Source organism: Dasypus novemcinctus, chromosome 21, assembly GCF_030445035.2.
Source record: "Dasypus novemcinctus isolate mDasNov1 chromosome 21, mDasNov1.1.hap2, whole genome shotgun sequence".
Lineage (NCBI taxonomy): Eukaryota > Metazoa > Chordata > Mammalia > Cingulata > Dasypodidae > Dasypus > Dasypus novemcinctus.
The window spans coordinates 11,615,390-11,641,783 of NC_080693.1; the positions used below are offsets into that span (position 1 = coordinate 11,615,390).

A 26,394-nucleotide genomic window follows, 5' to 3' on the forward strand; every position below is an offset into this window, starting at 1 on the left:
TCTCATTTTTTATCACTCTCCTCTTTGAATATGGGGGAAGTGATACCTGATCCAAACCACGTGGTCAGTCTCTAGGAGCTGGAAAATGCAACAGAACAAATTCTTTACTGAAAAGGGACAGAGGTCTTCTGACCACTTGATTTTATCTGTTTGAAACCCAAATCAGGCTTTTTACCTACAGAACTGTAACTAAAAGTTTTTGTTGTTTTAATTTCCTAGGGATATGTTAATTCATTACTGTTGCAATAGAAAGTTAATACACTGAATAAAATCCTAAACTTCATTATCCTTGTATCACATTTGAGTTGCCATACATGTAGGAGATATCAGAGAAGAGTGAAATATTGCCTATATCTTTTCACCTGAAACTGGAAACCATCCAGTCATCCTTGAGCTCTAGAAAGGTTACATTTTGGTATATTCAAACAAATAAATTCTATGAACAGCAATGCAAATGCATAATGTACAACTATATACAAAATATGAATGATCTTACAAATATTGAGGAAATAAACTGGACACAAAATAGTGCATATTGCAAGATGGTATTTATTTTATATAAGAGTAAACACAAGTCATTGTCCCCTAATGGTACCATGGCATATACCTGGGGAGCTGGAACTGAAAGGAGACATGCCACTCTGATCTGATTCTTGAACTGAATGCTGGTAACTTGAGTCTGTGAAGTGTATGGAAATATATTCAGCTGTATTGATATATTTTTTTGCAATCTTCTGTAAGAAAATATGCATCAGTATTTTAATCAAAGAAAGTAAATTCATCAAGGAGCTGGTGGGGATGAAAACCATTTTGCTCCAGTAGTAAATGACAACAACCTACTCCTTGGAGCAACCCAAAATGAGAGAAGGTATTTTTTCATATGTGTGGTAAGTTGACACTCCTAGCCTTGGCAAATATCTACTTGATTAGGGAACAAGAAATAATAATAAATTCAAAGAAAAACTTATCTGATAAAAAAATTGTGGTATCCAGAGAGAATTGTTCACTAAAATAGAATATGGAGTCCCAGTTATAATAGCAAATACTGATTCCCACCATCCTGACATAAAATTGTAGTTTTCAGAATCTAATTGTTTTGATATTTTTAAAAAAAGAGTAAAATTCAATATCCTTTGCATAGTGGAACTCAAGAATAATACCCAAATCTCATAAATACATTTAAATATTATTTGTTTTAAAATACTAATGTAATTATACATAGAGATTATTATAGTAAAATTAATGTTTGCCTCCAAAACTAACTTAAGTAACAAAAGCTAGTTTCAAATTCTTCTTGTGGTAGTAAGTTTTTTATCAACCTATGTTTTAGTTTCCTGTGCTGTGCAAGCAGTGGTTCAGCTTAAAAATAGGATTGTATGTGCTTACAGTTTTGTGGATAAAGAAAGTTAGCATCAAGGCAAAACCTGAAGACTGTGCTGTCCTAGGGTTGTCTGCCACAGACTCTGGGACATTCGTTTGTCCAATGGGAGGGAACATGGCAGAATATCCTGTAATCTCTCTTGCCTTTCAGGACTAGCTTTTTGTCTCCTATGGCTCACTCTCTCTCATGTCTGAATTCGTTCTACTTACAAGGGACACCTGTAATACAATTAAGACCCATCCTAATTGGGCTGGGCCACACATATTTCTTAAGTGACATAACCTCATCAGAAGACCTTTATTTACAATAAGTTCAGACCTACAGGAATGGGATATATATATAAGAACATGTTCTTCTGGGTAACATAGAGCTTCAAACCCTCACAGATCACACTCTGCATCCCCAAAACACATTTTTTATACATATGAATGCATTAATTCCTTCATAATATGAAAAAAAAAACAAAATCTTAAATCATTTTAAAAAATGCTTGGTACAAAGTTTGATCAAAATCAGTTATAGATATGGACTATCCGGGGCACAATTCTCTGCCTGTGTATTTGTGATACCTAGAGAACAATTTACCTGTTTCTGATGGAGAGACAAGCATAGGATAAAGATTTATTCCCTTTGGGAAAAATGGGGGGGGAGGGGAAGTCATGAGTTTCAAACATTTTTGAAGTCCTATGGGGTATACTCCCTTAGATTTCAAGGCCTGAAAGTCATTGATGGACTGAAATGTGGAAGCTCATCATTGATGAAGTGGCAGCACAACTCATTCCAAGATATTGTCTGGCACCCATGCTCTGCTTGGAAACTGGGATGAGTCCTCCACCCTTTCCCAGCATCAGGATGGTGGAGTTCTCAGTGAATGACCAGGGAACAGGATTTACCCTCAGAGCATTGGGGTGGTGGGCAGACGCTCCATAACCTGAGGCCCAAAGACGCTATCCTCTCCAAGCCCTGGGGTGGCAGCACTCTTCCTGAACAACATGGTGGAAGGCAAAACCCTGTGCAAGTGGCGGCAGACTCACCCTTTCCCAACACATGGGTGGGTCCACAGTCTTTACCCAACGTGTCTTCAGCCCAGCCTCATCTCCTATGGTTCTGAACTTGAAGTGATTTTTCCTGTAATCTGTCCATCTTCTGTCCCATTTTTCAGACTGGCAATAGTTCCATTTATACAATTGTGGAAAAGAATTGTAGTTACACATGTAGTTCCCAGGAGTCCAGACCATCAGACAAAATACCTTCCATGGATTCTTCCTAGATAACTGAGTTTCCAATTCTGACTTCCACAGAAATTGCTGACTGGATTCATGTTCAGTTTAACCCTCACTTGGAGCACAATTCTCTGGGGATTCACTTTCTGGAAACTCAGAATTTTCTAAATCATCAATTTCTGTGTGTGTCCTTAAGAACTCATTTCTCAGCTTATCCCTGTCTTCTTTCATTTCAATAAAATCTGCCAGAAGGAATCAGGTTGCACTTTCAATATTTTGCTTATAAATATCCCTTGCAATATCCAAGGTCATCACTTTCAAGTTCTGCCTTCCATCCCACATCAGAACACAATTTTGAAAATTTCTCAGTCACCATAAAACAAGGATCACCTTTCTTCCAGTTATCAATAATACCTTCTGGGGAAGAGGGTAAACAACAATATAAACTATAATCCATGTGGTGCAGCAGTGCTCAAAATGTGTTCACCAAATGCAATGAATGTGCCACAATGATGAAAGAGGTTGTTGATATGGGAGGAGTGGGGGAGTCGGGTTTGGGGTATGTGGGAACCTCTTATATTTTTTAATGTAACATTTTTTGTGATCTATGTATCTTTAAAAAAAGACAATTTAATAAGAATAAAAAATATAAAAAATTAAAAATCTTACTACTAACTATAGTCCATACCTTTAAAAAATTCATCATTTCCTTCTAGCTCTTTATCAGAAGTATCTTTATTATCCATATTTCTACCCACAGTCTTTTCAAAGAAAGGCAAGCTTTTATATCAATCATCTCCCATTTTTTCCAGCCTCTACTCCTTAACAAATTCCAAAATTATTTCCACATTTTTGGTATTTGTAACAGGAATACCCCACTGTTTCAGTACTAAGATCTGTCTTAGTTTCCTAGGCTGCTCATGAACATATCAATGCAATGGTTCAGTTCAAACAAAAGGAATTTCACAAGTTATAGTTTTGAGGCTTAAACAATGTCCAAATCAAGCCAGGGTTTTGGAGTCCTTGGCTTGTCACATTGCAAGGCACAGGGTGGTTTTTCCTAGACTCTCCTTACTCTTCCAGTATCAGCTCCTTTCCTCCTGCAGTTTCCTTTCTCTCATGTCTGAATTCATTCCATATACAAAAGACAAGAATGGGATTAGGACCTATCTAGATTGAGCTGGCCCACACACATACTTTCAGTGAAGCAACCTCATCAGAGTCATACATGCAATGGATTCACACTCACAGGAATGGATTAGATTTAAGAGCATGTTTTTCAAGTTCTAACCAACACAACTTCTTTTTCTACTAAGAATTGGTGAAACAATATTAGGATAGTTTATTTTACCTGATTAGCATTTTGTTTGGTGTCATTGGGACACAAGCATCTTCATCAACTTTCTAACTGCTGAGATGATTTTCTAACAATATGTGCAATGTCCTTGACTCAACTTTTATCTGTTTTGTTGAGAGTAAAGAGAATAAATGCCATCATCTGAAGTCTAAAATACCTACTAGTCTGCATCTGCACATTCCTTTGAGTGACTGAGAAGGAAAATATTTATCAGCTGGTTCTGTGGATAATCTTTCCAGCCTTGGAGACAAGTTTAGAGAGAAAAAATTATGTAAGCTTTTTAAAAAAATATTCTAATGAGATCTCCTAATTGTGGTTTCTAATGAAATTCTTATATATGGAATGTATTTAGAATGTTATACCAGCTTCTCTATGTTGCTTATGGGAAAGGTATTGAAATTAGCAGACACATGTGTATGATCTGCTTATACATGTCATTCCCAGCTATATAATTGCTATAGTATAATTGCTGTAGTATAAAATGGAGATGCTCTCTACCCCTAAATACTGAACTGTTTTTAAGATAATGACCCTCCCATATGTTTGGTAACTTCATTTGTTCATCCTAGACCGTAGTCCAAATTTATGTGATAATGAAAACCTGGGCATCTGCACTGATAGTCACGGATTTCATGTTCTGCCTGTGTCTCACAGTAGCCTGCATCCTTTTAACATCTAGTAAAATTTGATACTGGCAAACATCTCTATTCTTTTGAGTTTAATTTGCTTTCTTAGTGGCAAACTCTATTTCTGAATTCTGTGGCAAACATGAAACATATTAAATGCATTTAGAACCCATGGATTTATAACCCTAAGTAACATGTTAGTTTCAATTTACCTCTTCTGTCCCAGAGGAATTATATGAAGGTACACAAATGTGTGTGTGAGAAATTTCAGTACCTTCAAACCTTGCTAATAGAATTACATCCTTCTTATTTACTACCTACATTTTTTTTTACACAAATGTAATTCTGTGGGTAAGACTGAGGTCATAACGTATTAGAAAAAAATTAATTTTTTGTTGAGTGAATAGTGGAATTTGAGATCTTAGAAACCATTATTTACTTCATTGCTTCATTTTTTTGTCATAGCTTATCATGAGTGCAGTGAAAGTTTGTGAAACATTTGTTAGGGGATGGTACAGAAATAGATAAAGGAGTAAAATTATTAAAGTTAAATAATTATTTTGGTTTTGGGAAGCAATTAAACAATTTGAGATTTCTTCATAATATATACAATGAATTGAAGAATTTAAAACTCTGATGAGGAAATAATATGATTATAGAGAATTTGGAATAATCCAGTAAAGGAATAAATGCCAGTAAGAATTGAGAGGAAACTAGTATTCCTTCCTTGAGAAAAGAGCCACCACAATGTTTGATGACCTGGAATAGTAGACTGCATGATCCAAGACTGGGTTTTATATACCTGATAATTTAGCACAACCATCTTCAAGTCCTACTTTCCTACAAATTTACCAGTAAATTTAAACACATTTTTGCACCCAAACCTGTATTGAGTGATTGAATTAAAATTTTGAAAAATAACTTTTGAAATTCATACATATAAATTACATATACATTTCTTATTGGGTAAAGCTCTAGGGACAAATTATCTCCAAAATGCTTTTATTGCTGTTTTATTAATATTGTTAGTTAGTCAGTTTTATTAAGTGACATTTAAATTAGGTGAATATGTCAGAAGAGTTTAAATATCTGTGCCAACTATTTTCATATTGTTGGAAGAACCATTTTTTCCCTAAATGGATAGATATTTTGCAATGCCTGCACTTATTTGGATTTTTTTGAGAAGGCATGGGTGTCTGTGCGCATATGTGTTTATAATTGCATATTTGCATGGGTATTCATTTAAGAAATTGTTTCCAGCATCCCAAGGATGAGATTTTAAGGCTGGAAATAAAAACCATCATTGATTTTACATATAATATAGAAAGAAAATAAAAAATGTGTACAAAAGATCATGTTGGATTGGATAACCAATATCTTGAACTTTATGAGATTGAATATCCCCTGATATAGAAATTTTGTTAAAAATTCATAATTTTAATCCAAACTGTTTAAATAAGAGTAGACTTATTATCATGAATGGTGCCAAGTACCTGAAATATATGGGATTGCAAAAATGAGAGAAAGTCATTCAAGCAGGACTCACTCCAGAATTAATGCTGATATATTTCAACATTAGAGAGAGTATCATTTTTATTAATCTGGCCAAATCCAAGAATAAATCATTTTATCTTCCCTTAGTTAAGGATGTATATTAAGTTCTTCCAGGTACAGCCACAGAGGATCCATGTTCAATTCCCAGGCAGAAGATATTTGCAAAGCCTTTTTCTATCAAAAACAGTCTACACAGCACCACAACATCCAAAATAGCTTATTTTGGATGAATTTGTACCTTTACTGATAGGAACAAAAGCTGCAGAAAGTTGATGATATCTGAAAGCCAGAGATTCTACACTTCAAAATTTGAATAGGAGAAAAAAACCTGCAAACCAGTTTCAGTACAATGAAATGGAAATTATTTGAGATGTTGACACTTACATTGCAATTCTAAATGAAAGAGCCCAGATTAAAGAAGACTGTCCAGGTCCAGGGCAGAAGTCCTGCTGATCTTAGTGACTTCACTTCTATTAATATCTTCAAATGAAGTGAATTAGTACAAACTACTCCATTACAATAACAACATATTATGTTAAGTATGTTTTGCATACAGATTAATAATCAATAGTTTAACAAAGAATTCATACCAAGTGAGAAACTAGTTTTCCCAACGGTGATTAACCCATTTGATGGTCACCAAATTTCCATGAGCTCTCACCATAATTTTATCTCCTTTGTATTTAAATGAGACCATGTGAAGAGATTTTGGTAGTGATGTATTCTGCACTCAGAAAAAAATATTTAGGAGCCAGTATTCTTGATTCCAGCATTCATTTTTTCCCTGCTGCAGCAAATCTGAAAGATATGCATTAAGCTGGCAGGAATACGCAGAGGGAATTTTTGAGTAACTACACAGAGAACAAATTCCCTAGAGATTCTTACAACCCTTACTGGATTTAGCTTAAGCTGGGAATAAAATTGAGTAGGTGAAGACGTTCAGATTTCAGGATTCATGTGTTATCACTGCAAAATGCAGCTTAATCTGCTTAATTCATTGACTAAGTTTATCTCTACAAAGACTGATAGATAATAATAGGAGTACAGATTAGCATAAACTTTTGAAGTTTTCCTGATTCTGTAACAGTGTAGAATGGATGAACAGCAAGCCCTCAGAACCACACCTAATTAGAGCTTCTCACTGCTTCAGTATAACACACTACAGTAACCGAAATAGTTAAAGTATAAGTTTGTACCTCAGCTTTTTACCCCTTAACCAAAGATGTAAGATAATGCTTAAGAAAATTATGCAATCATATTCTAGGAAGTATCAAAAACAATTATGAACTCCACTGTGAATTCAGTATTCTTGTTACGAGAACTAGAATAGCTGTTCTAGACAGTCCCCTCTTCTATACGTCCATCTTAGAATAAGTTCCAATTTTATACCAAAGTCCTGCATTTGTTATCCCACAAATTCTCCTCTCATCTCAGATGACTATGTATCCTACTTTTTAGGAACATAGGGCCATCATAGAATCATTATTTCAGTCTCAAGCCTCCTCATCAATAATCATATCCAAAAACCATATCACCTTCATGCCTTCCTGCCCAATGAGAAAAATATATTCAGGGGCTCCAACTGAAATTTTTTTAGGTACTTCTTAAATCCTCAGAAACTCTGCTTCTAACTCCCATAACCAGAGCACCCTCAAAATATTTATGGGTCCTGCTAAGGTTTAATGAGAGTTTTTGCTCTAAAATTAAAACAATGGAGAGGATTACAAAATCCTGTTTTCTTCTTATTTGTATGACAATGAAAATTAGATATGTTAGAATTTTTAAAGTTGTTAGAGTTGTTTGGAGCCATTGCTAGAAATTCTCACTAGAAGTTGGTCTTATGAGAGTGTCTTTCCTGACATTCTCTTATATAGACAGAACTCCAACCAAACAACATGGCTAACAAAAGCCATGCCCTACATAATTGTGTTTCAATGGATCCTCAAGGACATTTTTTGCTCCAAAAAGTTTTCTAATGGTGGATCTTTCTGTGGGTATGGAGGGTGCACATCCTATCCATCATCATCTCCTTGTGTACAGGAGCAACTTGAACCTAAAGTACCAAGTGAAGTATACCAACTCAAATGATCCTTGGCAAGATTGCAACGAAGGCCACATTGGAGGCTGAGGGAGAGGGAATGGAAGCGGAGTCCTCTTTCCTACAGAGTTATCTTCTTTATCCTCTAGGTATATTTTACAGGGAGGGGCTGGCTGAGCATGATTTTTCAATGACTTTTTCATATAAACATAAACCATCACTATGTGTGAACTTCCATCTGAGAAGAAAGGCTAATCTATTCCTCCATATCTTTTATGATAAACTAACTTTTAGCCACTCATGCAAAAGGAAATGTTTATATCCATGCATTTTAAATCATTCAACTGAGAGTAAGAATCATGGGAATCCAGTCCCTAAGTTTTCAAAATCATTAATTAAAAGGTTGCTGTTATCAGGATATTTAGGTTGTGTTTATTTTGTTTTAATAGTGAATCATATATTGAATTAGCCTATATATTGTGATAAAAATTATACCTCATGTAGTTATCTTTTCTGGTGACCTTCATTCCTTCTATAAATCCATATTTCCATCTAGAATCACTTTTCCTTTCCCTTAAAGCCTCCTTTTCTATATTATTCTGTGAGTGTGCTGGCAATGAATTTTGTTAGTTTTGTATGAATGAAAACATCCTTACTTTCTCTTTTTAAAGATATCCTTGCTGTATGCTTGACAATTTTTTCTTTCACAAATTTTACTTTCGTATGAAGTCCACTGGCTCTTTGCTTGCATTGGTTCTGATGTGTAGAATGAAGTCATTCTTATCTTCTTTCCTTGTACAACTATTTATTTTGCAACCATGTACTCTTCAGAAGAGGAAACTGAGACACAGAGTAGTTGAGATACTTGCCTAAGATGACACGGATTGGCCAGAAGTCAAAAATTTTTTACCAACAATGTCACAGCAATAAGTATGTCAGCCATGAAAACATTTCCCTCAATTTAATTTGGAAAATATATTCTAAGCATTTTCTATGCAAGCTACACTAGCTTGATTTTTCATATGCATCTTTTGTATCTCTCCTAATAATATTTTATTTAAGTCTCTTTAACAGGTCCTGATAAGTTAATTGTCATTCAGAAAGTCATATGATTAAAAAGTGGAAGAATTGAGAATCATATCCAATTTCATTCTTTTCAAGTATAATTAATCTAGCATTTTAGTGTATCCCATTCATGTAGAGGATGTCCCTGTTCAGAAGTTGAGACTTCTGCTTAAACTTCCTTTCCATCCTGCAGTCAAAGAGAAACTACAAAATCAAAGATGCCTAGGTCATGCTTAGGCAGGTTTCCAGCAGAAGTGTCAGTTAGGAGATATTTGCTTCTCCCCATCCTCTTCCCTCTTCAGCTGCTGAACATTGGATATGTCCGAGGAGTAAACCCTGCCTTCCCTGATGATAGAAAGTTTCTAAACAATCCAGACCTGGTCTGCATCAACACTTCCTCACCCATCCAGGGTGGACACATCACAGCACCAGTTTTTGATGAAATGCAAAAACATTATGATCAGAGCTCAGGATTAGGAATCAAATCACACTGGACTCTAATCTGAGCACTACTAATTCTTAGTTTTGCCCGTGGCCACATTTGCTTTGATATAAAGTAGAAATAATAAGAACTTCATCATGGGGATATTAGAATCAGAACAGATACCACAGTTTAAAAACTGGCTGATATATAAAAGTGCTCATTACATAGTAGTTTTAATGATAGTTAATTTCCTTTATCCCTTACAATTTTTTCCAGGAATCTTAACTTCACTGTTACGTATTTTATAGGGCAGATCAAAGACTCCTAGAAAGATTTCAGAATTATAATTACTTGTGAGTAATTACTGAATACTTCTAAACTTGGCCTTTGTTTTTCTCCTAATTTCAGCATTTTCCCACAATCCTACCATCCACAAGAGAAATGCAGACAAGCTACACATACGAGCTGAGAACATTTTTGCCAGGACCAAGGCACTGTTACACCATGACCTCTCTGTTATGTGCAGAAGAGGACAACAGACAACAAAGGGATGATTCTTTGTCAGACACCACTCGACACGTTGCCTGTATGATCTCCTGTAAACCCACAACAGTCCTATGATGTAGTTTCCTTCTCACCCCCCTTTTGGCAATTGTGAAAAATGAAGCATAAAGAAACTATGAACCTTGCCCAAGGTCAGATAGTCTTTTTTTTTATTTTAAAGATTTATTTATTTATTTAATTCCCCCCCCCTCCCCTGGTTGTCTGTTCTTGGTGTCTATTTGCTGCTTCTTGTTTCTTTTGTCTGCTTTTGTTTCTTTGTCCGCTTCTGTTGTCGTCAGCGGCACAGGAAGTGTGGGCGGCGCCATTCCTGGGCAGGCTGCTCTTTCTTTTCATGCTGGGCGGCTTTCCTCACGGGCACACTCCTTGCGCGTGGGGGCTCCCCCACGCAGGGGACACCCTTGCGTGGCACGGCACTCCTTGCGCACATCAGCACTGCGCATGGCCAGCTCCACACGGGTCAAGGAGGCCCGGGGTTTGAACCGCGGACCTCCCATATGGTAGACGGACGCCCTAACCACTGGGCCAAAGTCCGTTTCCCGAGATAGTCTTAAGTAGAAGCCCCAGCCCCGGAGGTGCAGTTTTGTGGACTCTGAAGAATTTCCTCTTTATGCATGCGAGAATGTTAATATTAGGGAGCATGTTCTCTAGCCTGCATGTGTCTATCCTCAGGGCATCGACAGTAGAATAGCAGTTTTTAATGGCCTAGGCATTTTCACATTTTATTTTTTTTAATCCTCCCTATGACTCTGAGAGACAAGCAATAAGATTGTTTTATATATTCTAATAATCTCTTGCATCCATTCTCCTATGACTAAATTAAGTTATGCCTTATTTTCCAGATTCTAGGCTGACTTCCAGACTGCAGGCATAAGATGCTTCTAGTCTAGCACTGCAGGCTCTATGCCCAGCACCCTTGATCACAGATGCCACAGCCACAAGAGAGAAGAGGAGAAAACTTGTTTGGCTGCCAACTTGGATGCAGCTAATTCTAACCATCTGGGAATAGAAAGTTCAGAGCATCCCTTCTTCAGCTTGAGCAATATTCTTTAAATATTTGCCTTTAATCATTCATGAAAATATTCATGAGGACAGAGTCTGGGGATCACTGAGCCTGCAATATCACCTAAACACAATGAACCACAGATTATAAATGCTCTTTGTTTCTAAATTGCTATCCCATTATCCATCCAGATTCTGAGTGAAAACAGGAGTTATCACCAGTCTATCACAGGCTTTCTATAAAGTAAAGACTGAAAAAAGCAGACCTCGGAGACCTGCTACTCCAGGAAAACTGTCATTTGTTGCTGAGTTCATGGTACTTGCAATTCCCAATTATTCTGCATTAACACTTTGCTATTTTCAGGTCTTTAAATCGTGTTATAGCCAAGATCAAGAGATTTTGTTTATATACGTTATCTGGTCACCAAGAAAATAATACTGACAGATGTGCAGCAAGGAAGTTTGGGAAAAGATGTCTTTCAATGGTTTGGTTTCTCCCCATCCATTTTTTGAAGCCTAAAGTTTGGGAAGTTCTGAATCAAGAACTTCTTATCTGAGCTGGGAGGCTGATGGCCCACATTCACTGGTTGATGTGAACCTATAGAACAAAGATAAACACACCCCACAAACTAAGATTTACTTAGGAAGCCCCCTAAAGATTCATTTTGAAGTCACTAATGAAGTACAGAAACACTACACTCAAGGTAAAAATGGCTGAACTTGCAAAGCAATAGGTAGTGATGGGTCAGAATCTGTTTTCTACAAATATGGGATAAACTTGTAATTTCTTCCCCAAATGCATTCAGAGAGATAGGCATAATCGGTGACTTCTAATTAGTATTTTTCTCTCTAGGTGAGTCTAGAGTTCAATTTCAGGTAATTTATATTTAAACATCTATTTCTTCTGTCACAGTGGGTTTTTTTAAAAAATAAATAATGACAAGCATACCCATTCTACTTAGAATAGCATTCACTTGAAGTATTATGGACCCAGACATGAGATAAGTAAATAAAACTTCCTTTTGTTAAATTAGCTTGCTGAATATAAAGGGAAAATATTCTCACAGAAAAATCATGTCATAAAATTTATGAAAGGAAACAATAATCTTCCTTAATCCCATAATCAGATAAGCCTATTGGTATTTAGTGTATGTTCTTTAGATCTGTTCTAAATATGTATGTCTTTTTAGACTTAGTATCATTATATATGTCATTATATATTTACCTTTTCCACTCAGTATGATATTAAAATCTCTTTCCATGTCATTAATCTTCTTGCAAATCACTTTAATGTCCACCTAATACTTCATAACCATACACGACAATGCATTTAAATGTACACCTTTATGTAGACATTTGGGTTGTCTTACTTTTCCTGTTACTTAAAAAAATGTGAAATGCAACCTGTATGTGAAGTTTTGGCCATATATTTTTCTAGTATAGATTCTAAAAATAAGGAATACTGAAACTTTTATATCAGTACATACTCAACAGTATTGGATAACATAGGACTCATTAATGTTTGCTAATTTGCCAATTAAATATTCATTATTTTAAAATTGCATATATTGATGACATATGAAGTGAAGGCAGTTTTAGATGTCTAATTTTTTCGTGAGGATTACCTTTTCATTAATTTTACTGTATCTTCGTAAAGACCTTTCATTGTTTTTCAAAGAAATTTGTGTTATAATAATGGCTGTATGTGACACTTGTTGCAACTATTTTTCCAGTGTGTTTCATGACTACATGTAGTTGAATCTATCACTTTTTTTCTTTTATGCCACTTTATTTTGTATAACTCCAGGGGTATTCTACCCCATTGAGAGATTAAATTCATATCTATTTCTACATTTTTTTTTAATACTAATTTATGGTTTAAATTTTAAGGCACTCGATTCTCCTTTTTATTTTATTTGAATTTTCAGAGTGGCATGAGTAGAAGACTTACTTTGTTTTGAAAAATATATATCAGTTATTTAAAAAGTTTTATTTCCTCCACTAAACTATACCTAATATTCTTTTAAATACTTTAAAAATTAGGATTTTTTTTCCTTTTTTTTGTCTTTATTTATTTTTTTAAATATTACATTTAAAAAAATGAGGTCCTCATATACCTCCCACCACCCTCACCTCACTCCTCCCATAACAACAACCTCCTCCATCATCATGGGACATTCATTGCACTTGATTAATACATCTCTGAGCACTGCTGCACTACATGGTCAGTGGTCTACATTATAATTTAAAATCAGGATCTTTTGGGGATTGGTTCATACTTCCTTCTCATTGATCTTTTCTGTGTTCATTAGTTTTATTAGTATTTTATAAGCTGATGTTCTTTTGAAATTCTTTGTCAACTAATATTTTGTCTGTTTTACTGATTTCTGTTTCAAATGTTTTCTTAATATAATTGACTGTTTTTCTAGTTTCTTGGTGACTACTTTGTTCACTTATTTTCTCTCATTTAATTTGTTTGCTCAATTCATGTTATGCAAGCTAGTATTTCAGGGATAAAAGTATTGATACATGATTTCTCCTTTTTGTTCTTTTACCAGTAATTTGGAAGTATTAGTAATTTAGCTTAGGTTAAAAATTTTTACTTAGGTTAAAATATACTTCAATTTCTCTGTTCTTTGTTTTTTTCCCTTTATTACATATATATAAGAAAGTTAGGCTCAATAAGACTAAGTCCCATACACAGCATCACATGGCTACTGGTAGTCTTTGAATACAGAATACAAAAATGTCTAGTGTCTATTCTAATGAATACACATATCTAATAAATCCTGGTGCCTTTGTTTTCTTTTCTAAGACTTGCCTGTTTGCATTTTAAAATAGATCCAGAGAATGTTTCATAAATTCCTTAAATTGACTTTTTTTTTTGCAAAATTTCTGAAATCAACATATGACAGAAGTTTCCCAAATAGTGAATTCCAGATTATCAAATACCTTTGTATTGCATCATGCTGCCTGTTTTATCTCTTCCTGATAGCTTTCTTCCAGAGGAAGTCAATAAAGAATTTATGTTTGTCTTATTCAATAGTGAGTCCATGTCGCTTGAAGTAACAAATCTATCAGGATGTATCCTATTGTAGCTTCATATATTCATTCAGTTCAGCTGATTCGGAAATACGACTAAACATTCCTAATTTCAAATTAAACTCACCCTGATGTTTTATAGGCACCCTGAAACAAATTATAAATATCAACTAAAACAAGTTTGGCAACTTAGCCTTAGCAGCATGAGTGATGATAGAAGAGACACATGAGAACAGACTTGTGAATTTTAGTCTCTAATACTTACAGATTCATTTTTCAGTCTTTTTAAATTTATTAGACAAGATGTAGGTTTACAGAACAATCATGCATAAAATACAGGATATTTTATGGTATATAAGTATACTATCCAAATATTAACCATTGCATTGGTGTGGGACAGTTGTTACAATAGACGATAGCGGATTTTTATAATTGTATTATGAACTATAGTCCACGGTTTAACTTAGTGTTCATTGTATAGTCTATTTATTTTGTTTATTTTTATTCTATAAGACATGTCCTTTTTTTATTGCTGTTTTCCATGGGAGAACATACTATGGCAATGACTGGATGACTCTTCAGTCATATATTATTTCAGGAAAGGTGCCTGGAATGTCATCAGTCATAAAGCTGTATGTATGTGCATGTGTATGTAGAATTGACCTATGTAATCAATATATGATTCAAAATTTACCCAACATTAAGTTTATGATTTATCTGCTCCGCATTTCCAACAATCATACAGAAAACATTTTATCTGACAGATATATTATTCTCTTGATCAAAATTTTTCTAATGCCAGTGCAATCCCTGTGCCATTTGCAGATAAATCAGTTATCCAAATGCAAACCTTGATTCATGGAGCAGTGAACAATGTGACAGAATTCATCCTGCTGGGTCTGACACAGAACCCAGACATGCAGAAACTCTTGTTTGTTGTGTTTACACTCATCTACTTTCTCACCCTTGTGGGCAACCTACTCATTGTAGTTACCATCGCCACCAGCCCAGCACTCAGCACCCCCATGTATTTCTTTCTGTCATTTTTATCCTTCGTAGATTTTACCTGTTCTTCTATCACAGCCCCCAAAATGATATTTGATTTACTCGCTGAAAAGAAAACTATCTCCTTCAATGGGTGCATGACTCAGCTCTTTTTGGAGCATTTAATCGGTGGAGCTGAGCTCATTCTCCTCACAGTGATGGCCTATGACCGCTACCTGGCTATCTGCAGGCCCCTGCACTACATGATCAAAATGAACTGGCAGACGTGTGGTCTCTTGGTGGCAGTGTCCTGGGCTGGGGGATTTCTTCATGCCCTGATTCAAATCCTTTTTATGCTGTGGTTATCTTTCTGTGGTCCCAATGTCATTGACCATTTCTTCTGTGATTTTTACCCTGTGCTGAAACTCTCCTGCACTGATACTCACATCCTAGGACTCTTTGTGGCTGCCAACACTGGCTTCATGTGTGCGCTCATTTTTTCTATTCTTATTACCTCCTATGTCCTCATCCTTTGCACCCTCAGAACTCAGAGCTCTGAAGGGCGGCGGAAGGCTCTCTCCACCTGTGCCTCACATATTACCGTGGTCATCTTACTCTTTGTGCCCTGTATGTTTATATACCTTCGGCCCACGGGCACCTTTCCCATTGATAAAGCAGTGGCTGTATTTTATACGATGATCACACCCATGTTAAACCCTTTAATCTACACACTCAGAAATGCAGAGGTGAAAAGTGCAATGAGGAAGCTCTGGAGCCAAAGAGTGAGCTTTTTGTTCTTTTACAAGTAATTTGGAAGTGTGTAAATAGATAAGATAAAATAAAGTCAATTCCTATTTTAAGAGCAATTGGGTCTAAAGGAAAATAAATGGCCTTGTCTTCAGAATATGAGGGTTAATTACATATTATCTCCTTGTTATCTGAAATCTTTAATGGTTCCTCTTTCATAATTTGTGACTCTAGTCCAATCCAATTAGAAAATTCATTACACATACAAATTAACAATCAGTGGAATTCGGTTAATTTAAATGAAATTTCTGCATTGTTCAGAAAATATATGGCATTATATATTCTATACAAAAATTATCTGTAAATCTTCAGGTGAAGATTATGTAACTAATAGACCAAGCACTTTAAATATAAAAAAAAAACCAGTTTTATAGTTAGAATTTTGTTAAAAGTGCATTGTGTTAACCTTAACTTCTGCCATCAGTGTAGACAATTTTTGTGTGTGTGGGAAATAAGGAACACCCAGTAATTAATGGGTTTGGAGGAAAAAGAGAAAAGCATAAAGGCAGGAATCATCCCATAATTAATGCTGTTGTTTTGTACAAGCCACAAAGCACCAATCACATAGTAACCCAGGTTCTGCTCAGATAAATTATTTTCTCTGACTAAAGCCAAGAAGAGATATTAAATTATTTGAGGTGCGGCCATCAAGCAACTTTGCACATGACATTTCCAGATAAAATACGTATGAGGAGCAATTTTTCTGCCAAAGGAATCCCTAAAAACTTCACCTTCAAAATAGCTTTTATTCAATAGATTACAGCCTTAGCTAATAGGGTTAAAAATAGAGAGTTTATGATATATGAGTAATCAAGGCAGAAAGTCTGCACATTCAAATTTGAATAGAGAATTGCAGACTAACTGCTTACCAATGAAATAAGTAGTCATTTGAGATGTGGCCACGTACAGGACAATTCTAAGAGAATGAATCTGGATAAAAGAAGAGGTTCCAGATTGCCCAGGCAGATATCTTGCCTAAATTTGATATAACATTCTGTGTTTGTTAGGATGGAATTAACCCAAATTACTTCTCAGCCATTTCTATATCTCTTGTTTTATATGTATTATATGTATACTAATATGCTGCAGTTAGAAAACAATTCTGAATTGGAGGACAGGTTTTTCTCAATTGTGAGCAAAACATTTGTTCATTATCAAATATACATATACTTCAACCCCTTATCCATGTTTTCAGACCCATTTTGTCTAAGAAGGGCCATGTGCCTAGCTTGCAGATATGTGTGGCACTAGAGGATGAAACCTACAAGGGCCAGTGTGCTATGATGCAGCTTCTATTTTCCCTTTGGCAGCAAGGCTAGAAGAAATGCAATGGGAAGGTTATACAGAGAAAGCTACCCAGACGACTGAATAACTACACAGATGACAAATGACTTACATGACCCCCAAATCCTCTGTGAATTTTGCCTGTACAGAAAATAAAATTATATATTTTAAGCCATGGAGATTTCAGCATTCATTATTTACTACATCAAAACACACTTTATCTTGGCTCAGGAGGCAAGATGACATCAATTTTAGTGGGCCCTCACCACCTATCTTGCAAAAAATGGCTGAGAAGGGCAAGATTCCGCCTTAGTGAGCTGTTCTGGGAACCCACAGAGCAGGAGGTTTCAGGGCATCAATCTGGAGAGAACAGGACAAAGAGATAAAAAGCCCAAAGGAAAACCATGAGTTTCTCACCCCAGAGGCTGGAAGCCGCAGGTTGCTAAACCCCACCCTCAAGGCAAAAATCTGCTGTGAACCCCCTGACTCCCACCAGCCACTGAGTGGGAGGGAGCATGCTCTGGGAGTAAGAGGGTCCTGGTGAAGAGTGGAGAGGGGTTTCCTTTCTGTGTGTTTGATTATCTGGTCCCCCTTTGAACTTTAGGGAGCATGTCAGCTGGCAGAGGTGGCCCAGGAAAGAGGTGAGGGGTGAATCTGCTCAGGCTGCCTCATTTACCTAACTGACCTGGGAGAGAGAACCTTGGGCTTGAAGAGGGGGCAGTCAGGCAATTGACTAATCTGGGGCTGAAAACTATCAGAATTCCAACTCCCCTAAGGGATGTGGGTAGTAGTAAGCACTTAACCTTTTAAGGGACTATTCAGGGTCCCAAGGAAGGAGGGGGAAATCTTGAAGAGGGTTGAGAATACTTTTCTGTAGTAGTTTCAGATTTGAATTTCAGGAGGGAACTCAACCTGACTAGGAGAAGTGAGGGAAGATCCCATCACACAGGCTATTGTGTCCTGCTGCCCTAAGAGAGAAAGCAATAAGAATAGAAAGGGGGCAGGGATGGACAGGCTCCTAAACAGCAGGAATCTACCCAACTGCAAAGAGTCAAACCTGCCCTGAGCAAAGTGACTGAAGAGCCCTCTAGCCAACAAGCCCAATGATAAAAGTTAGTTCAGTGGAGGAATCTCTGCTTTGAATACAAAAGGTCCCTGGCTTAATTCCCAGCTCTTCTTAGGGTGTGATCAGCTGAGTTATCAAATACCCAGCTGATACTTTAGGACAGAGAACACATGGATAGTGTTTTTGTATTAGCTTCTCTTGGATCTCTTATTTTCCTGAAAAAGGTTCTTTTTTTAAAAAATTCTTTTATTTTTCATGTAATATTTTTTACATCCTTTCATTTTTAACCCACTTGTGTCTTTGGTTATTTATTTATGTATTTATTTTTAAATTGTTTTTTGTTGAAGATACATAGATCACAAAAAAATGTTACATTAAAAAATATAAGAGGTTCCCGTATATCCCACACCCCATCCCCCCAGTCCTCCCACATAAACAACCTCTTTCATCATTGTGGCACATTCATTGAATTTGGTGAATACATTTAGGAGCACTGCCTTACCACATGGATAATAGTTTACATTGTAGTTTACACTCTACCCAAGTCCATTCAGTGGGTTATGGCAGGATATACAATGTCCAGCATCTGTCACTGCAGTATCATTTAGGAAAACTCCAAACCCCCAAAATGCCTCCACATCACATCTCTTCTTCCATCTCCCTGCCCTCAGCAACTATTGTGACCACTTTCTCCATATCAATGATACGATTTCTTCCATTACTAGTCACAGTAGTTCTATAGTAGAATACCAGTAAGTCCAGTCTAATCTACATATTATTCCTCCATCCTGTGGACATTGGGTTAGTGATGTCCACTCCACCTCTAAATCAAGAGAGGGCTTACCCATGTCAGCTAACAGGGAGGTGAAGATGGTCAACCACCACACCAGGGAACCAAGAGTGCCTACAAATCCAACCAGGAGAATTCCATCCATCAGAAAGGTTTTTTAAAAAAATTTAACTTAGTTTATTCAATGAAACCCTATTCAAAACCTGCAGAGGGCAGGCTGCAGGGTAATTGATTAATGAACATTGGCCAGCTGTGAAGCTTCTCAGAGGCCTAAGAGGGAAAATTATTTTCCTAATATTTTTCTTGTTTTCTCATTGTTCTTTCTTTTTCCTCTTTCTTCCCCTTCCTTTTATTTTTTTAAATTAGGTGATGCTATCTTGTTCTTATTTTCTGTGTTTCCCCCTTCCTTTGTTTCCCCTTTTTTGTATACTAATTTTTTCTAACTACACTATTTCTTTTCCTCCCTTAATCTTCCAATCTTTCTGTTTTTGTTCTTACATTCCACCTCTCTTTGCTTAGTCTTCAATTTTTCTTGTTTTTATTTCTATCTCCCCATTCTCTTTTCTTTCTTTTTTAAACTACTTTTCTTATAGTCTTTTTGTTTTCCCTCTTTTCTTACCATTGTAGCCTTTTAATTCATTCTAGATATTTTTCTCTATTCAGTTTTCCATTACATTGTTTATATGCCACTTTTTCATTCTTATTCTTCTGCACTTCTTGCATGAGATAGTTATTCCTTCTCCTAAGTCTTGTATGTTTCCTCTTCTACCCCTTTACTATTTTTATTACTTATCCTTTTTATTTTCTTGTCTCTTTCCCTTTCTCAGGCCCTAATCTTTTTCTTTCAAGGGAACATAAACAAGAGCAAGGAAATAGAATAAGTGGAACAAAAGTTTCAAAGATAAAACTTAACACACACTCAAAAACAACAACTAAATAAAACCCCAGAGTATAGAGAAACAAATCAACAGAATAAATGCATCAAGATAAAGAGATGCCTAAACACAAACAAAAATTTATAAACCATAGTAAGGAACAGGAAGACATGACCCAGTCCAATGAACAAACTAAAAACCAGAAGGAGATGCAGAACATGGAAAAAACTAATCAGAGCTGTCCAAACAAATATCATGAACCAACTTAATGAAGTGAAGGAAGAGATTAAGGATATTAAGACGACACTGGGAGAACATACTGATTATATTGTAAACATATAGAAAAAGATAACAGATATGTTGATGAAAGGCACAATACGCTGCAAGCACATAGCAGTAGATTTAAACAGGCAGAGGAAAGAATTAATTATGTGGAAGACAGTACATCTGAAATCAAACAGATAGATTAAAAAAACAGAAAAAATCAAGCAGGGTTTAGGAATCTGAAAGACAAGATGCTTAAACATATGCATTATAGGCATCCCAGAGGGAGAAGAGAAGGAAAAGGGGACAGAAGGAGAGTTAGAGGAAATAATAGCTGAAAAATTCCCAACCCTATTGAGGGAGATGGATGTACATGTCCAGGAAGTGCAGCACACTCCAAACAGTATAAATACCAACAGGCCTACTCCAAGATTCATACTTGTCAAATTGTTTAATGCTTGAGACAGAGAATACTGAAAGCAGCCAGAGAAAAGAGAACTATCACATACAAGGGAAGCTCAATAAGATTAAATGCTGATCTCTCACCTGAAACTATGGCAGCAAGAAGGCAGTGTCATAACACAATTAAGCTGCTTAAAGAAAAAAAAAGTTCCAGCCAAGAATTCTCTATCCAGCAAACCTGGCATTCAGAAATGATGGAGAATTCAAAATATTCACAGAAAACAGAAATTAAGAGAGTATTCCAATAAGAAACCATCCTTCAAGAAATATGAAAGGGAGTACTGCAAGTTGAATGGAATAAACAGCAGAGAGAGACTTGGAAAAGAGTATAAGAAAAATTAAAAAAACAAAGAACAAAAACAACATATGACATAAAAAAAACCCAAAGAAAATATAGTTAATGTAAATAATTCCTTTACAGTAATAACACTGAATATTAATGAATTAAACTCACCCATCAAGAGGCAGAGACTGGCAGAATGGTTAAGGAAATGTGAGCCATCAATATGCTGTCTACAAGAAACCCACCTTAGGCCCAGGGATTCAAGGAGGCTGAAAGTGAATGGCTGGAAAACAATTTTACAAGCAAACAGCAACAATGAAAGGGCAGGAGTAGCTATACTAATATCAGATTAAACAGACTTTGAATGCAGAGTTATTGTAAGAGACAAAAGTAGACATGATATATTAGTAAAAGGGGTAATCTTTCAAAAAGAAAGAACAATCTTAAACATGTATGCACCTAAGCATGGCACATGGCACATGGCAAAAACTGGAAAAATGAAGGGGAGAAATAGATGCCTGTACCATTATATTGGGGAATTTTAATATACCATTATCACCATTAGAACATCTTAACAGAAAATCAATAAAGAAACAAAGACTTTGAAAAATACATTAGAGGATCTGGACCTACTAGACATATACAGAGTTCTACACCCAAATAGAGCAAGATATACTTTCTTCTCAATGTCACATGGAACATTCTCCAAGATAGACCACATGCTGGCCAAAAACAACTCTCAATGAATTCAGAAGGATTGAAATTATACAAAGTAATTTCTTTGACCACAATGGAATGAAGCTGGAAATCAGTAAGGGCCAGAGAACCAGATTAGGCACAAAGACATGGAAGTTAAATACAACACATTCTTATACAAACAGTGGGTCAAGGAGGAAATTACAAAAAGATATCAGTAACTACCTTGAAATGAATAAAAATGACAACACAATATATCAACACATATGGGATGCAGCAAAAGCTGTACTGAGAGGGAAATTTATAGCCATAAATGCATATATCAAAAAAGAAAAAAAAAAAACTAAAATCAAAGACCTAACTGCATACCTAGAGGAATTAGAAAAAGTACAACAAACTAACCCCAAAGGGATTAAAAGAAGGAAATAACAAAGAAAAGAAAAGAACTAAATGAAACAGAAAATTAAAAAGCACTAGAAAAAAATAAACAAAACCAAAAGCTGGTTGTTGAATAATACCAATGAAATTGACAAACCCCTAGCAATGCTAGCAAGGGAAAAAATAAAGAAGATGCAAAAACATAAGATAAGAAATGAGGAAGGGGATATCACCACTGACCCCACAGAAATAAAGAGTATCATAAGAGGCTATTTTGAAAAATTATATGCCAACAAGAAGGATAATTTAGAGATAATGGGAAAATTCCTAGAAATGCAGAAGCAGCTTACATCAATGAAAGAAGAAATTGATGAACTCAACACACCAATCAAACTAACTTGATTGAATTAGTCATTAAATTCTCCCAACTAAAAAGAGCCCAAGACTGGATGGCTTCAAAGGTGAATTCTACCAAACATTCTGGAAAGAGCTAATGCCAATCCTGCTTAAACTCTTCCAAAAAATTGAAGAAGAATGAACACTGCTTAAATCATTCTCTGATGCCAAATTTACCCTAATATCAAATTCAAAAAAGGCACCACAAGAAATGAAAATTACAGACCAATCTCTCTAATGAACCTAGATGCTAAAATCCTAAAAAAAAATACTTGCTAATCATATTCAAGAGCATCAAATGAATTCTATGTCATGACCAAGTGAGTTTCATTCCTGGTATGCAAATATGGTTCTGCATAAGAAAATTGATAAATGTAATATACCACATAAACACTTTGAAAGAAAAAAATTACATGATCATCTCTATAGACACAGAAAAAGCATTCAACAAAATACAGCACCTTTTCCTGGTAATAAACACTGCAAAGGATAGGAATAGAAGGAAATTTCCTCAACATGATAAATGATATGTATAAAAAACCAACATCTAACACCATTGTATAAAAGGTGAAATCCTAAAAGCTTTCCCTCTAAGATCAGGAACAAGACAAGATGCCCACTATCACCTCTCCTATTTAACACTGTGTTAGAAGTACTTCCTTGAGAACTTAGGCATGAAAAAGATATAAAAGGCGTTTGAATTGTAAAGGAAGAAGTCAAAATTTCACTATTTATGGATGACATGATAGTATATATAGAAAGCCCTGGGAAATCTACAGCAATGCTTTGAGAGCTTATAAATAAGTTCAGTAAAGTCACTGGTCATAAGATCAATGCACAAAAATCAGTAGCATTTCTACACACCAACATTGAGCAATCTGAGTAGGAAACTGAGAAAAAAATCCCATTTACAATAGCAACTGAAAGAATCAAATAACTAGGGATAAATATGCATTGATTTTTATTGGGAATGCATTGAATGTGTGGATCAGTTTGGTAGGATAGACATCTTAATAATATTTGGTCTTCCTATCCATAAACAGGGAATATTCTTCCATTTATTTAGGTCTTCTTTGATTTCCTTGAACAGTGTTATGAAGCTTTTTGTGTATAAGTCTTTTACATCTTTACTTAAATTTATTCCTAGGTATTTTATTTTTTTTTATATACTATTGCAAATGGTATTTGCTTCTTGATTTCTTCCTCAGATTGCTCATTATTGGTGTATAGAATTGCTACTGATTTTTGCACATTGTGACTATACAGAACTCATATATAAGTTCTATAACCTTTATTGTAGACTTCTCAGGGATTTCTATGTAAAGGATCATGTCATCTGCAAATAGTGAAATTTTGACTTCTTCCTTTCCAATTTGGATGCCTTTTATAGCTGGTCCTTGCCTCAGTGCTCAAGCAACTACTTCTAAAACAATGTTAAATAGAAGGGGTGATAGTGGGCCTCCTTGTCTTTTTCTTGATATTAGACAGAATGATTTCAGAATTTCACGATTGTAAATGATGTTAGATGTGGGTTTTTCATGTATACGCTTTATCATGTTCAGACAGTTTCCTTATATTCCTATCTTTTGCAGTGCTTTTATCAGGAAATGGTGGTGGATTTTGTCAAATGATTTTTCTGCATCTATTGATATGATTATGTGATTTTTTTTCCTCCAATCTGTTTGTGTGTTGTATTACATTAGTTGATTTTCTTATGTTGAACCATCCTTGCATACCAAGAATGAAACCCACTTGGTCATGGTGTATAATTCACTTAACAAGTTGTTGAATATGATTGGCAAGTATTTTGATGAGGATTTTCACATCTACATTCCTTAGAGAATTGGTCTGTAATTTTCCTTTCTTGTGGTGTCTTTGTTTGGCTTTGGTATTAGGGTAATGTTGGCATCATAAAATAAGTTAGGCAATGTTCCTTCTATTTCAATTTTTTTGGAAGAGTTTAAGAAAGATTGGTTTTAGTTATTTCTGGGATGTTTGGTAGAATTCACTTGTGAAGCCATCTGGCCCAGGGCTCTTCTTTGGGAGGTTTTGAATTACTGATTCTATCTTTTTACTTGTGATTGTTTTGTTGAGATCATCAATTTCTTCTTTCAGCAATGTAGGCTGCTTATGTGTTTCTAGGAATATGTCCATTTCCTCTAAATTGTCCTTTTTCTTGAAATATAGTTTTTCAAAGTATCTTCTTATGATAGTCTCTATTTCTGTTGGGTCAGTTGTGATATCCCCTTTTTCATTTTTAAATTGGGTATTTTCATCTTTTCTCTTTATTTCTTTGTTAGTCTAGCTAAGGGTTTGTCCATTTTATTGATATTATCAAAGAACCAACTCTTTGTTTATTTTTTCAAGCACTTTCCTGTTTTCTATTTCATTTAGTTCTGCTCTGATCTTTATTCTTTCTTTCTTTCTTCTTCCTTTGGGGTTAGTTTGTTGTCGTTTTTTTACTAATTTCTCCAAGTGTACAATTAGTTCTCCAATTTTAGCTCTCTCTACTTTTTTGATGCATGAATTTATGGCTATGAATTTCCCTCTCATTACAGCTTTTGCTGCATCCCATAAGTTTTGATATGTTGTGTTCCCATTTTCATTAGTTTCAAGGTAGTTACTGATTTCTTTTGAGATTTCTTCCTTGACCCACTGTTTGTCTAAGAGTGTGTTGTTTAACTTCAATATCTTGGTGCCAAATCTGAGTCTCTGGCCCTTGCAGATTTCCAGCTTCATTCCACTCTGGTCAGAGAAATTATTTTGTATGATTTCAGTCTCTCTGAATTCATTGAAACTTTCTTTGTGGCCTGGCATATGGTCCATCTTGGCAAATAATCCATGTGTGCTTGAGAAGAATGTATATCCTGCTGTATTTGGGTGTAATGTTCTGTTATGTCTATTAGGTCCAGATCCTCTATTATATATTGTTCAGTGTCTTTGTTTCTTTATTGATTCTTTGTTGAGATGTTCTGTCCAATGGTGATAGTGGTGTATTAAAGTCCCCCATTATAATTATAGAGGCATTTATTCCTTCACTTAGTTTTTCCAGTGTTTGTCTCACATATTCGGAGGCACCCTTTGTTGGGGCATAAATGTTTATGATTGTTCTTTCTTCTTGAAAGATTATCCCTTTCACTAATATGTAGTGTCCATCTTTGGACACCACAAATTACTGTGTCTCTCACAGTAGTTTTCATTTAAAGTCTATTTTGTCCTATATTAATATAGCCATTCCTGACCTTTATTGGCTATTGCTTGCCTGTAAGATTGTTTTCCAGTCATTCACTTTCAACCTCCTTGAATCCCTGGGTCTAAGATGTGTTTCTTTTAGACAGCGTATAGGTGGTTAATATTTCCTTATCCAATCTTCCAATCTATGTTCCTTAATGTTGCATTCAATCCATTTACTTTCAGTGTTATTACTTTCAAGTAATCACTTGAATTAGCCATATTTTCTTTGGATTTGTGTTTGTCCTATGTTGTTTGATTTTTTTCTCTTTTTGTCTTTTTAGTTGTTCTTACACTCTCCTCCAACTCTGGCTCTCCTGTTTTTTCTTTTCTCCTTCAGAATTTCCTTTAGTATTTCTTGAAGGGCAGATTTCTTGTTGTCATTCTCATTTAGTTTCTGTTTATCTGTGAATATTTTGATCTCGCCATTGTTTTTGAATGCTAGCTTTGCTGGATAGAATATTCTTGGTTGGAAATTTTTTCTCTTAGTACCTTGACTATGTCATACCACTGCCTTCTTGCCTCCATGGTTTCAGATTGGAAATCAGCACTTAATCTTATGGAACCTCCTTTGTGTGTGATGTTTCTCTTTTCTCTCGCTGCCT

General features: G+C 35.5%; 1 protein-coding gene and 1 long non-coding RNA gene across 2 annotated transcripts in view; both read left to right on the top strand.

Annotated features, from left to right (window-relative positions):
* LOC131274957 (uncharacterized) overlaps positions 1-26,394 on the top strand; it is a 649,760-nt gene that overhangs the window by 402,805 nt on the left and 220,561 nt on the right. The gene's annotated exons all lie outside the window — the stretch shown is intronic.
* LOC131274913 (olfactory receptor 4C5-like) lies at positions 15,116-16,066 on the top strand. Its single transcript, XM_058283290.1, has one exon. The coding sequence runs from the start codon at positions 15,116-15,118 to the stop codon at positions 16,064-16,066; it is 951 nt and encodes a 316-aa protein (XP_058139273.1).